Raw genomic sequence first — 11,874 nt, 5'->3', positions numbered from 1 at the left:
CTGGCTAATCATCACTTCACTTGTTACCCTGTAAGTTCCCTGGGGACAAGATCCCTGGCAATTTTTGTAACTCATTATATTCCTGGTGTCCTGGCCCATCATAGGTGCTCAAAGAAATTTGCTGAGTGAATGAAGGAATGAACAAACGAGTGAATAAAGAAATGCATGGATGAAGCGGCAGGACCAGTCATCCCCATGCGATGTGTTAGGGGTAGATGCAGTCCCGATATGATGTGGTCTGAGGGGGCCCTCAAGAGTCTACACACTCACACACACCACTGATAAGAAATTAAACGTAAAATAAACATCTATTTGGTGAGGGTCGTGGGGCACCGGAGGGGGAAAAAGAGACACAAAAGGTGAGCAAGCAGTTTTCAAAGGATGCTTTCAACTCGCTGGCCAGTCCGTGTGTGTTTTCCTCTACAAAGTGTTTCCAATTACTGTGGCACTCTCGGTATCTGGATCCATCTCCAGTGAATTCCTCTGCAGCTCCTGCCAGACATATGGGATCAATCAGGGCTTCGGCGCTGGTGCGCTTGCTGCGGGAATGTTGACAGCCTGACAGACGCGGGGTTCTGGTGTCATGGAATCTCCGAGTCTTTGGCCTGATCCCGGGAGGAGAAGGAGAGGGGGAGGAGAGAGATAGAGACAGAGATAGAGGAAGGAGAGGGGAGCGGGAGAGACAGAGAGAGGAGGAAGAGAGGGAGAAGGAGGGACGCGGGCGATTTTTCTTGACTGCCCCCTTTCCTTCAAACATTTTATAGGCTTCGGGGAGAGAGGGAGGAGGAGAGAGGGAAGAAAAAAGGCGAGAGCGCGAGGGGTAGAGAGCGCGCGCCGTTGCCTGCGAGCCCCCGAGCCGCGGGAGTCCGCCCGTGTCCCCAGGCTGGGCTAAGAGGGCGCCCAGGCTCCGGCCGCCGCCCCGAGCCCGCGCCGCGCACGCCCCTCCGCGAGCCGGGCGGCAGGGCGTCTCTCCGCGCCGGGGGCCGACGCCTGCGCTCCGGGCCGGCCGCTCCGTCTCCAGCGCGATGTGGCCGCGCCTGGCCTTTTGTTGCTGGGGTCTGGCTCTCGTTTCGGGCTGGGCGACCTTTCAGCAGATGTCCCCGTCGCGCAATTTCAGCTTCCGCCTCTTCCCCGAGGCCGCGCCCGGAGCCCCGGGGCGGCTGCCGGCACCGCCCGCGCCCGGCGAGGACGCGGCGGAGAGCAAAGTGGAGCGGCTGGGCCAGGCGTTCCGGCGGCGCGTGCGGCGGCTGCGGGAGCTCAGCGAGCGCCTGGAGCTCGTCTTCCTGGTGGACGAGTCGTCCAGCGTGGGCCAAGCCAACTTCCTCAGCGAGCTCAAGTTCGTCCGCAAGCTGCTGTCCGACTTCCCCGTGGTGCCCACGGCCACGCGCGTGGCCATCGTGACCTTCTCGTCCAAGAACAACGTGGTGCCGCGCGTCGATTACATCTCCCACCGCCGCGCGCACCAGCACAAGTGCGCGCTGCTCAGCCGCGAGATCCCGGCCATCACCTACCGCGGCGGCGGCACCTACACCAAGGGCGCCTTCCAGCAAGCCGCGGTAAGGCGCCCGCCCCTCCCGGCCGCGGCCCTCGCCCCCGGCCCTGCCCACCCTGTGCTGCCGGTTCACCTCCGACCCGGGGTTCCGCCTCGGGCAAGCCGCCGCCTCCCCACGTCAAGTCCCAGTGCCCAGAATCAGAGTCAAACCCACCTTCCTATTGTTGGGAGGGTCCCAGCGGGTCATGGATTTTAACCGCTTAGCGAGATGGCAGGCTCCTCAGAGCGGTCTTCTTTGAGGGCCGTCTTAGGAAGGGGTCCTTAAGATGCGGTTCACGTTCACACTTGTAGGGGACAGACCGTGTCCAAGCTGGAACAGGTGAGTGAGTGTGTTTTATGAAGGGTCTCTAAAGGTAAGACGTAGAGCGAACTGAATAGTTCAGTTCCTTTTTTATTTTATGCTTTTGATACGCGTTTAACTGCATGCGTTTCTTATTTTTACTCCAAGACCTTTGCAGGGTTTTTAGCATCTGGAAGAGGAAGTCAGTTATAGAGGATGGACTTTCACATAATTTAACTTTTTCTGATTACTAGGTAATACATATTCAGTTGAAGAAAATTCGGAACATACAGAAATGTCTGACACATACCAGCAAGCCAATTATTTGCAGAATGAATGAAACAGAAAGGAGGAAAAATGGGGGGGGGGTTGGAACTATAACCCTATAACCCTTAAAAAACTACTGTTTACATGTTGTTGAACAGTTGCCCAGCATGCACGTTTGTGCATACTTTTCACCACAGTGGTGTCCTGCTGTTTTGTAGCCTGCATTTTTCATTCGTTAGATCAAACACGATCTACACTAGTGTATTATATATCTAATGTAGCTATTCGATAGCTACATTAGCTGCATACTATTCCATTGAATACATACACCGTCATTTATTTTACCTGTCACCTATTATTGGACACTTAGGGTTTTTATTAACTAAGTTATGATATACACAAATATTTGTGCACCCTTTTGATTACTTCCTTAGGAAGAATTTCTGTAGCGGTTCCTGATTTAAGAATATGAACATTTGTAAGCTTCTTGATGCATAGTGTCCAGTTCTCCCTTGGAGGGTCCTGTAAATTTACATTCCCACCAGCAGAGTATCACAGCAGTAAGTTTGCCATACGGTCACCAATAACATGCAGTATTATTTCAGATATCTTTGCCAATTTTGTAGTTGTATAGAGGTATCATTTCAGCAAATTCACATTTTTAGTTTTATTGAGGATGAACGTTTTCCAGTACATTTACTGGGCGTTTGTATTTTTTTTGATAATTACCTGGTCATAATTTTTGCCCATTTTGCACTGATAGTACATGTTAGTTTTTCCCCCTTAATTTGTAAAAGCTCTTTATATAGTAAGATTGGTAATTCCTATTTGTATATGCTGCAGGTGTTTTCCAGGTCACTGCCTTTTACTTTTGTTTATTGCAGTGTTATTAGATGGATGATGTAACTTTTTATATATTCAAATCTATTAAACATTGTCCTTAAGATCCCATATTTGCTTGTATTCTTAGAATGGCCTCTTCATTTCCCAAATTGGAGAAATGTTTTCCATTTAACAGTTTAATCCATCTGGAACTTATTTTAGTGTATGGTGTGACAAAGATATCTAATTTTATTTTTATTAAGTAGTTAACAAGTTAGTATCATTTGCTTGAAAGCTATCCATCCTATTCTAGTTTAATTGAATGCCACTTTTATCATCCACTAAATGCTTATGGGTATTTGATCTTCTGGCTTTCTATTAGTTTGTCTTATCTATTATGTTTAAGCTTTGTGAAAGTGATTTAATTATTATAACTTTACAGTATATTTAAATATCTGGCAGTACAAATTCTCCCTTTTTCTTATCCCTTTTAAATAAGTTCTCATGTACTTATTACTTACTATGAATTTTTAATTCATGTTCACATATTTCAAATGAAAGCAACCAGGATTTTGATTTCAATACAGAAATATTGAATTAAGTTGTAGATTACTTATATTTTATAGTAGTCCCATTTAAGTAAAAAACATGGTATGTCTTTATATAAACAGTTCTTTTTATATCATTTAGTGAACTCGTAGATTTCTAATAATTAAGTCCTGCATAAAGTTCCAAATTTAGACCTAACTATATTCTACTCAATATTGCTACCATGAATAGCACCTTTTCAGATTCAATTGTAAATGATTATTCTTGTACAGAAACATTGTTCATTTTCTGAATATATCTTCTCTAACTGGATTCTTGCTGAAGTCTCTTTGGTTCATTTTTTTTCTTTTTAAATACATTTTATTTTACTGATAATAAATACTTTATAGGAAAATAATCAGGCAAATTTCCTGTAAATACACTGTAATATTGTGATACACACCTTTCTTGACTTTTAGCAGTTGTTTAAATAATAGGTGTTTTTGCGCATGCATAAACAGTGTTTGCCCAAAAAAGGATTATATTGTACATTCTCTTTTCTAACTTGACTTTCTATTCCACCGTATTTTTAGTCTTCTTTCCATAACAAGAAATATACTTTTACTTTATCATTTTTCATAGTCACATAGTATTCATAGAATATGCCTTTATTTTTATCATGTAAATAGCTATTATTATATATTTAGGCTGTTGTAAACAACACTGTGTGACTAAGTTTTTGCTCATATCTTTAATAATTTCTTCAATGCAAATTTCTAAAGTGGGAGCTATTAATGCATCAAAGTGTATGCCCATTTTTTAAGGCCCTTGGTATATGTGCCAAGTTGTCCTGCAGAAAATTGGCACCAAATTGCACCCCTGTGTGCAGTGCCTGGATCGGTATTTAGGATGCAGCCAACATAGGTTAGTGTCATTTGAACACCCCCCTGCCCCGTCCCACTTTATATGTGAAAAATAGTCCCATTTTAAATTGCATTTCCTTATTAGTAAGGCTGAACACCTTTTTCATTTATTATTGGCCATTTATAGCTCTGCTTTTTTGAATTTCTGTTAAAATATTTTCAGATAATTATCCATTTTTTATTTGAAGGTGGTTCTTTTTCTTATTGATTTGCAAATGCTCTTTGCATCTTAATGGTATTAACCTTCCTGCTGCTAAGTATGAGGCAAGTGGTTTTTCTCAGTGTTTCACTTGCCTTCTAAATTTCTTCATGGTGATAACATCTATCATTTTATCAATTGATTGAATCTATTTTTCTTTTCATTTGTGCTTTTTTCATTTCCTATGAAGTTTGAAAAGCTTTTGCCTCCAGGAGATGAAGTAATTCCTTAAAGATGTTCCCATTTTATTGAATTGTTTCACCAGGCAGAGTTCAGTTTTGCAGATCCTGTTCTTTGTTGGCCCCCACTCCAAGTACTCATGAGGTCCTAGGTCTGGCCATATTCCTGATGTCACCACCCACTCCATCTGAGAAGAGCCTGCTTCATCAGGGAAAAACTCGCCATATACTAGCTCTTCTGTTTGGGTTGGCCAGGTTTGTCTGGGGCCTCTGAGTACGGTGATCCAAAACAGTTAAATGGGTAATGAATCGAGTACACACTGCTCGCCTCAAGACCTACTCTGTCTTCAGCTTTCTCCTTCCAAATACTACATCCTGTCTTGGAAAGTGAAATTGCCAAGAAGGTTCCGAGGGTCGTTCTTCAATCCGAATCCGTTGGTAATCTACCAAACCGAGCCTTCTCAAAAGTTGGTGTTCGCTGAACTTCCCCTTGATTTTATTTTTCTTTTCTCACTTGAATTGGGTTATGTGAAGGTGCAGGAGAGGGTCAGCTGGACTCAGTCCCTGGCTAACCTGGAAACTTATGTATTTCCACTATAACTTTTCCAAACCTCTGATGAGTATTGTTAGGTATAATTAAAATAGGATATTGGGAGAAAGTTGATAGAAGAGGAGTGATGTTTAAAGATGACATTGGTGGAAGTTTGAATATGGGTTTCTCCATGGGGATCAGGCAAGCCTGTTTCATTGCAGAATTAGTTTGAAAACTGTAAGCTGTGTAGTTTGGGTTTGGATGTGAAACTTAATACATTTCATTGGGAAAATGAGACAGCTCCTCAGGTTCCCATGTGTGTGCAGAATGGTATTATTGGAATGGACTGTGTGTGTGAGCAGGGAAATTGAAAATCACAGAGATATTCTTAAGGTTGTTAATTATTTTCCCCAGACAAATTAGTTTTTCAAACCATTTCTGCTTGAAACTGAATGTCCACACAACTATACACAGACGCAAACACAGGCAGACAAGTACGGAAGGCACAATAATGTAGAGATAGATATATGCTTGCCTGCAAGTCCATGACTACCCCTCACAATCCACACACCTTACTCCTCTTATGTAAAAATCTCATTGTGTAGAATTTCCTTTACCAGCATGAAATTTGCTGTTAGCTTTCAGCATATCTGATTGATTAAACAAAAAGGATAACAGTGGAATTGTACAGCTTGATGGGGGAGTATATCACACTTTATTTCAATAGATAAACTGCAGTGTAGACCTTTTCTTTTTAGACCTTATCCTCCAAAACTCATCAAAGAGGACAAGGACTAAAGCAGTGAATCTGCAGTTAGCACAGATCCTTCCAGAAACACAGTTGATAGAATGGGAGGAAGATTTAGCCCCTTGAACTTAATTACGTGAAAACCCTTTGTGAAATAAACGCAAAACTCCAGATTTTCTTTTCCAAAGAATGACTTTTTCTTTTCTCTGTCTTTTTTTTTTTTAAAGATTTTTATTTATTTATTTGAGAGAGAGAGGAGAGGGAGAGAGAGAGCATGAACAGGGGGACGGGCAGAGGGAGAAGGGAGAAGCAGACTTCCCGCTGAGCAGGGAGCCCAATGTGGGGCTTGATCCCAGGACCCCAGGATCATGATCTGAGCTGAAGGCAGATGCTTAATCGACTGAGCCACCCAGGTGCCCCCAAGGAATGACTTTTCATAATGACCTTTCTTCTTAGTTTTTCTCTCCACTGTGTATTTATAAATTGCCTTTCCTAAACTGCATCTTTTCGATTGGCCATGCAATGAATGCAAGGCTCTACACCTCTTAAGCATTTCAAGTTGTAGGGGCGCCTGGGTGGCACAGCGGTTAGGCGTCTGCCTTCGGCTCAGGGCGTGATCCCGGCGTTATAGGATCGAGTCCCACGTCAGGCTCCTCTGCTATGAGCCTGCTTCTTCCTCTCCCACTCCCCCTGCTTGTGTTCCCTCTCTCGCTGGCTGTCTCTATCTCTGTGGAATAAATAAATAAAATCTTTAAAAAAAAAAAGCATTTCAAGTTGTAATAAAAACAGAGCCCCTCATTCCTACTTCACTTTTGCTAAATATCTATTAAACAAACAGCATGAAGCTTCCTTTGAAAAAAATTTCTGCTTTTTCCATCATTCCAGAGTTCCAGAAATATGAGCCTCTGGTGGGGAATGTGCTGTCTCACCAAAAATTCGAGCTTTAGATGACCGGAAGACTGGGAAGAGATGGGCAGCAGCTCTTCCTAGCTTTAGGGAAAGAGCATCATTGTGATATGTCCACACTAGTACACATTCACACCTTTACCAGGAGACAGATCTGGTCTCTCAGCCTTATGGGAGGAAAGGATCTGTTTTTAAGTTTTCTAATAAAATCTGGAGACGAGCAAGATGGTGCTAGATTAAAACCCTGATGAATAAAATTAGGACCATTTTGTTTTCGTACAATAGACCTCTGATAGCCTTTGTGCATTTTCCAGCAGGCTTTCTGATGGTCCAAATGCTGAAGGAGTCAGGGAGGTTTGAGTTTTCCTTTCCTAGAGGAAAGGCTTGGGGGGAGTCATACCGCCTGCAGTGGATTCAGCTGGTCCAAACTTGGAGCATGACTTAGATATCGAGAGTTGCTCACTGATGCAGAAGCTAAGTGGGTTCAATACTGATAAGATATGCTTCTAAATGTCCCGCTGGAAATGTGCTCTCTTTTGTGCTGCTTAAACTCTTAAACAATTCTCCTATTGCCTTGGTGTTACATAGGAACTTGTTTTGTCATCCTATACAAACTTCGGAAGTACGAATGAATGAATGAATGGAATGAGTCCTCAGTGCATAAAGTAGAATAATAAGAATGTACACCTTACTGCTTCTGTTATCATTATTGGCTGCTGCTGGTATGTTGTGTTTGGTTGAAATGCATCGTGAGAACTCTTGGTCAAAGGCTTGAATGCCTAGACACAGAGAGAGGATGGTCTGTTCTGTCCTACTTCACGTCTGTGGTCAAAGGATAGGAAAGTCTCTCCCATCCCCTACCCCCTGCTTGTCCTCCTGGTACAGATGTGCTCAGAGAGGACCTCTCTTCATCGTGGCCACAGAATTATTAAATGTATTCATTCTTGATCAGATATACCTTTAATTTGTAAAGTGATTTATAACTTACCGTGCTTTCATATTAAGATTTTACAGAATCAGTTCTGAAGATTCAAGTTTTATAGGAACAGCATCGGATTCTAGAAGAAGTTAGGTTACTAAATGCTGGTCACAAAGCTAAGTAAATGCCACAGAGTCAGTCCTATCTTCTGACTTGTCATCTTGTCTTTTTTCTCCCCTGCCCGCCGTTTCCTATCCTTACCTACATTTGACCATGTTACCTCCATGTCTTGAGTTATATCAAAAGCTAGGGAGAAGTGGAAGATTCCATTTCTAGAGCCATAAAAGTGTTGCATTAACATAAAACCAAACACTCTAACTTAGAAGACATAACCCATGGTTTTCAGGCCTTTTCATTTGATGGATATATTTCAATTGGACATGTGTATACATGCACATTTGTGTGTGTTTATACATATATATCTTCTTTTTCCCCTCCCCCCATACAATATATTTTCTAATTCTAGCAGATACTTTGAAATCAGAAGACAGCGTTTTTTTAAAAAAATCTGACTTTTTGTCTTTCCCTCGACAAATTAGAATCTGTAGCAATTCTGGGTGTGATTTGTCTCAACTCGTCAGAATTCCCACCTGGCTCATGGANATCTTCTTTTTCCCCTCCCCCCATACAATATATTTTCTAATTCTAGCAGATACTTTGAAATCAGAAGACAGCATTTTTTTAAAAAAATCTGACTTTTTGTCTTTCCCTCGACAAATTGGAATCTGTAGCAATTCTGGGTGTGATTTGTCTCAACTCGTCAGAATTCCCACCTGGCTCATGGAAATTTCCTTTCATGGTCCTTGATTGCTACTCCATGGTCTGACATAGACCAATCATTGGCAGAGCCTGAAATGGTATAATCCCTTCTAGTTTCTCTTCTGAGCTTCCTTTTTAAACCAGTGAATTAGCTGGGAGAAGGTTTAGCTGGATGTAATTGAAACATCTAAAGTACCACTGGCTTAAACACAATAAACATGTTTTTCTGTCTCAGATTGTTTTGAAAATTGTTAGAGGGGCACCTGGGTGGCTCAGTCAGTTAAGCGTCTGCCTTCAGCTCAGGTCATGATCCCGGAATCCTGGGATCAAGTCCTGCATTGGGCTTCCCACTCAGTGGAGAGCCTGCTTTTCCCTCTACCTGCCGCTCCCCCCTGCTTGTGCTTTCTCTTTCTCAGACAAATAAATAAAATAAAATCTTTTTTTAAAATGTTAGAAATTCTAATATGGCAGGAAGGTAATGTCTTCAGGGATCCAGAGTCTTTCCATCAGTTCTCTGCTCCACCATCTTCAGGTCACCTCAGTGGTCTAAGATGGCTGTTGGAGCTCCAACCATCAGGCGCTTATGCCAGATCCCAGGGAGGAGGACAGGGCGAAGACAGTCACATCATTCTTTCAGGAGACTCTGTGGCCATTCACATAATGCTTCCAGGTAGATCTAATTTGGGACAACTTGGGCTCATGCCCATCCTTGAAGAGGGAGGAGAGGATGGATGCTGAGGAAATAATAAGCAGTCTTTTCCATACCAGTATGTCGGGAAGAGCCTGCGTCTAACCAGGGAAATTTTGGAAATCCCACTTCATTTCTTCCTCAAATGGCACTCAGCTCAAGACGGAAGACCCAGGCCTTGCCTAACTGAAACATCTTCGCCCTTGCGCTCGATTATATTTCTTTTAATAAAAACTGTCACGGTTCCAGAGCAATCCATTTAAATCTTGGCAACAAAAACTACTGATGTTAGTTTCCCAGGAGCCAGAAGCCTCTAAATAATATGGCATCCACTCCCAAATAAAATATTATACTGAAAGTGATGGAGAGAAAATGCCTGCTACAAAATAAAACAGTATTTTTTTTATGATGACTTTAGTAAACCCAAGTCAATGTTTCTCAGGAAAACATGGTGCTTCTTTGGCTTTTCTAGAGTNTATGGCATCCACTCCCAAATAAAATATTATACTGAAAGTGATGGAGAGAAAATGCCTGCTACAAAATAAAACCAGTATTTTTGTTATGATGACTTTAGTAAACCCAAGTCAATGTTTCTCAGGAAAACATGGTGCTTCTTTGGCTTTTCTAGAGTAAGCTGTCAGGTTGAGAGACCTCTACATTACAAGGAATTTCCTGTTCTGTATTGTGTCTGCCTTCCCCTGATTTTTGAGACTGTTCTCTAAAGCTCCCCAGGCCATATGAAGAATGAATTTCTGGCAGGGACTCTGCTTACATACAGTAACCTGCTCTGGTTTGGAGGCCAGTTGTGGATAGGGAAAACTCTGTGAGAGCTGGTGATGTATGTTGGATGTTGTTACAGTGCTTCACTTGAAATGAATGATAGTGGTCAGAAGGTGAAATCTGCAACACATTAGTAGGTATATTTTCTTATCAGTCTTCATAAAAAGATTCTTAAAGAATGTATCTTCTTTGCTCTCTGTCCTTCTCATGAGGTCATCCGAGCAGCTGCTGTTTTATTTGTGTAAAGAGTTAAGCAATAAAGATTTTTCAAATTCAGACCATGTATTTCTTTCAGAGCAGCAGGAGTCGTGAAAGCTACACACCTGAGGATAGATTCCCATTACTATATATGTTGCAGTGGTGCCAGCTACCTTGTTTCTGGATGTGAATAGATGTAATCCAAAATGAAGGAAAAAATAACTTCCCACAATATTAGTAGAGAGAAACATTTTAAAGAAAGTTCTTTGCAGGATCTATTCCATGATTGAATCATTTACAAAGTAAAGTTAGTCTACTTTGTAAATTTACTCGGTCTTTGAATAAGTAAAATCCGCGTTGGATATTTTTCCAGTTTTAAGGTGCTGCTAGAGTATGTAAAATAAATTTTGAGATCCATGCATTTTTAAAAAGATTTTGTTTATTCATTTGAGAGAGAGAGAGAACATGCACAAGCAGGGGGAGTGGCAGAGAGAGAGGGAATAGCAGGCCTCCCACCAAGCAGGGAGCCCGATGTGGGGCTCAACCCTAGGACCCTGGGATCACGACCTGAGCTGAAGGCAGACGCTTAACCAACTGAGCCACTCAGGTGTCCCTGAGATACATGCATTTGATGCACTGTTTCCTTCATTCCTGCTGAGCCACTCCTAACAGCCTTCATTGTATAATAGCCATCCTGCAACACCTGGGTATAGGTTATATTGGCTGCTAATGCAAAATGTAGTTTTTAAAAAATTTCAAAGATGATATTTTAAATGTATATACATGTATGTGGTTAAAATATGTATACTTTATTTTTTCAGATACAAACTTTTTCAAATTTTCATTAGCTCCACCTCTAAACTCAAGTGTATCCATACTTCCTTACATGTATTAGAGTGAGGTTCTCTACCTTCAGCCAAGAAGACCTTCCTCCAAGTCTTTCCTCTTCTTTCTTATGTCTTCAAGCTCTTCCTCTCAATGTAGAATATTCATAATACATCTATATATTTAAAACTTGGTGGTTTTGAGCATTATGTTTCCAGAACATTATGATAAATTGACAGTATGTTTACAGAGTCTTCAAAGTTAAAAAAAAATCTTAAAACCAAGTAACTACCAATCAAGGAATTTCTTAGAAAATACTAACAAGACATACTCAAAGATTCTGTGAAAGGATATTCATCCCAGCATTACTTGGAATAGGAAAAATTTAGAAACAATCTGGCTATGGTTTGGGAAGACTCAGTAAATTATACCTTCCTTCACCTCTCCTGAGTTCTAGATCAATTGAATTAATACAACACAAAAAGCAGGTGGAGAATCAGACACGCCCTTGTCTCCTGTTCATGGAAAAGGTGGCTTAGGCGCACAGCTTCCTAATACCGAATCTTGAAATTAAATTGACTTGCTTCACCAGGAATAGACAGTTCTGGACATGTTGGAGCTTGACTTTGTAAAGGGGAGAGCGCTCTTTCCCGGCAACCAAAGGCTAGAGAGAGCAGCTGGGGAAACCCTCTTCCCCAGAAAAGTGAGA

At 41.8% G+C, this 11,874-nt stretch overlaps 1 protein-coding gene across 3 annotated transcripts in view; it reads left to right on the top strand.

Annotated features, from left to right (window-relative positions):
- Nucleotides 1-490: 490 nt before the first annotated feature.
- Nucleotides 491-11,874, top strand: part of SVEP1 (sushi, von Willebrand factor type A, EGF and pentraxin domain containing 1) — a 185,606-nt gene continuing 174,222 nt past the window's right edge. For 2 of the 3 annotated variants that reach the window (XM_034664246.1, XM_034664245.1), the window contains exon 1: nt 491-1,556. In XM_034664246.1, coding sequence (XP_034520137.1) covers nt 1,026-1,556 — 531 coding nt within the window. In that variant the 5' untranslated portion in view covers nt 491-1,025. Of the gene's footprint in view, nt 1,557-1,629; nt 1,872-11,874 lie in introns of those variants that run through there. The other variant, XM_034664247.1, reaches the window with a different exon arrangement.

The sequence above is a fragment of the Ailuropoda melanoleuca genome, chromosome 7 (genome assembly GCF_002007445.2).
Source record: "Ailuropoda melanoleuca isolate Jingjing chromosome 7, ASM200744v2, whole genome shotgun sequence".
NCBI classification, from domain to species: Eukaryota; Metazoa; Chordata; class Mammalia; order Carnivora; family Ursidae; genus Ailuropoda; species Ailuropoda melanoleuca.
The sequence above is the reverse complement of the archived record's forward strand: the minus strand, read 5'-3'. Positions and strand labels throughout refer to the sequence as shown.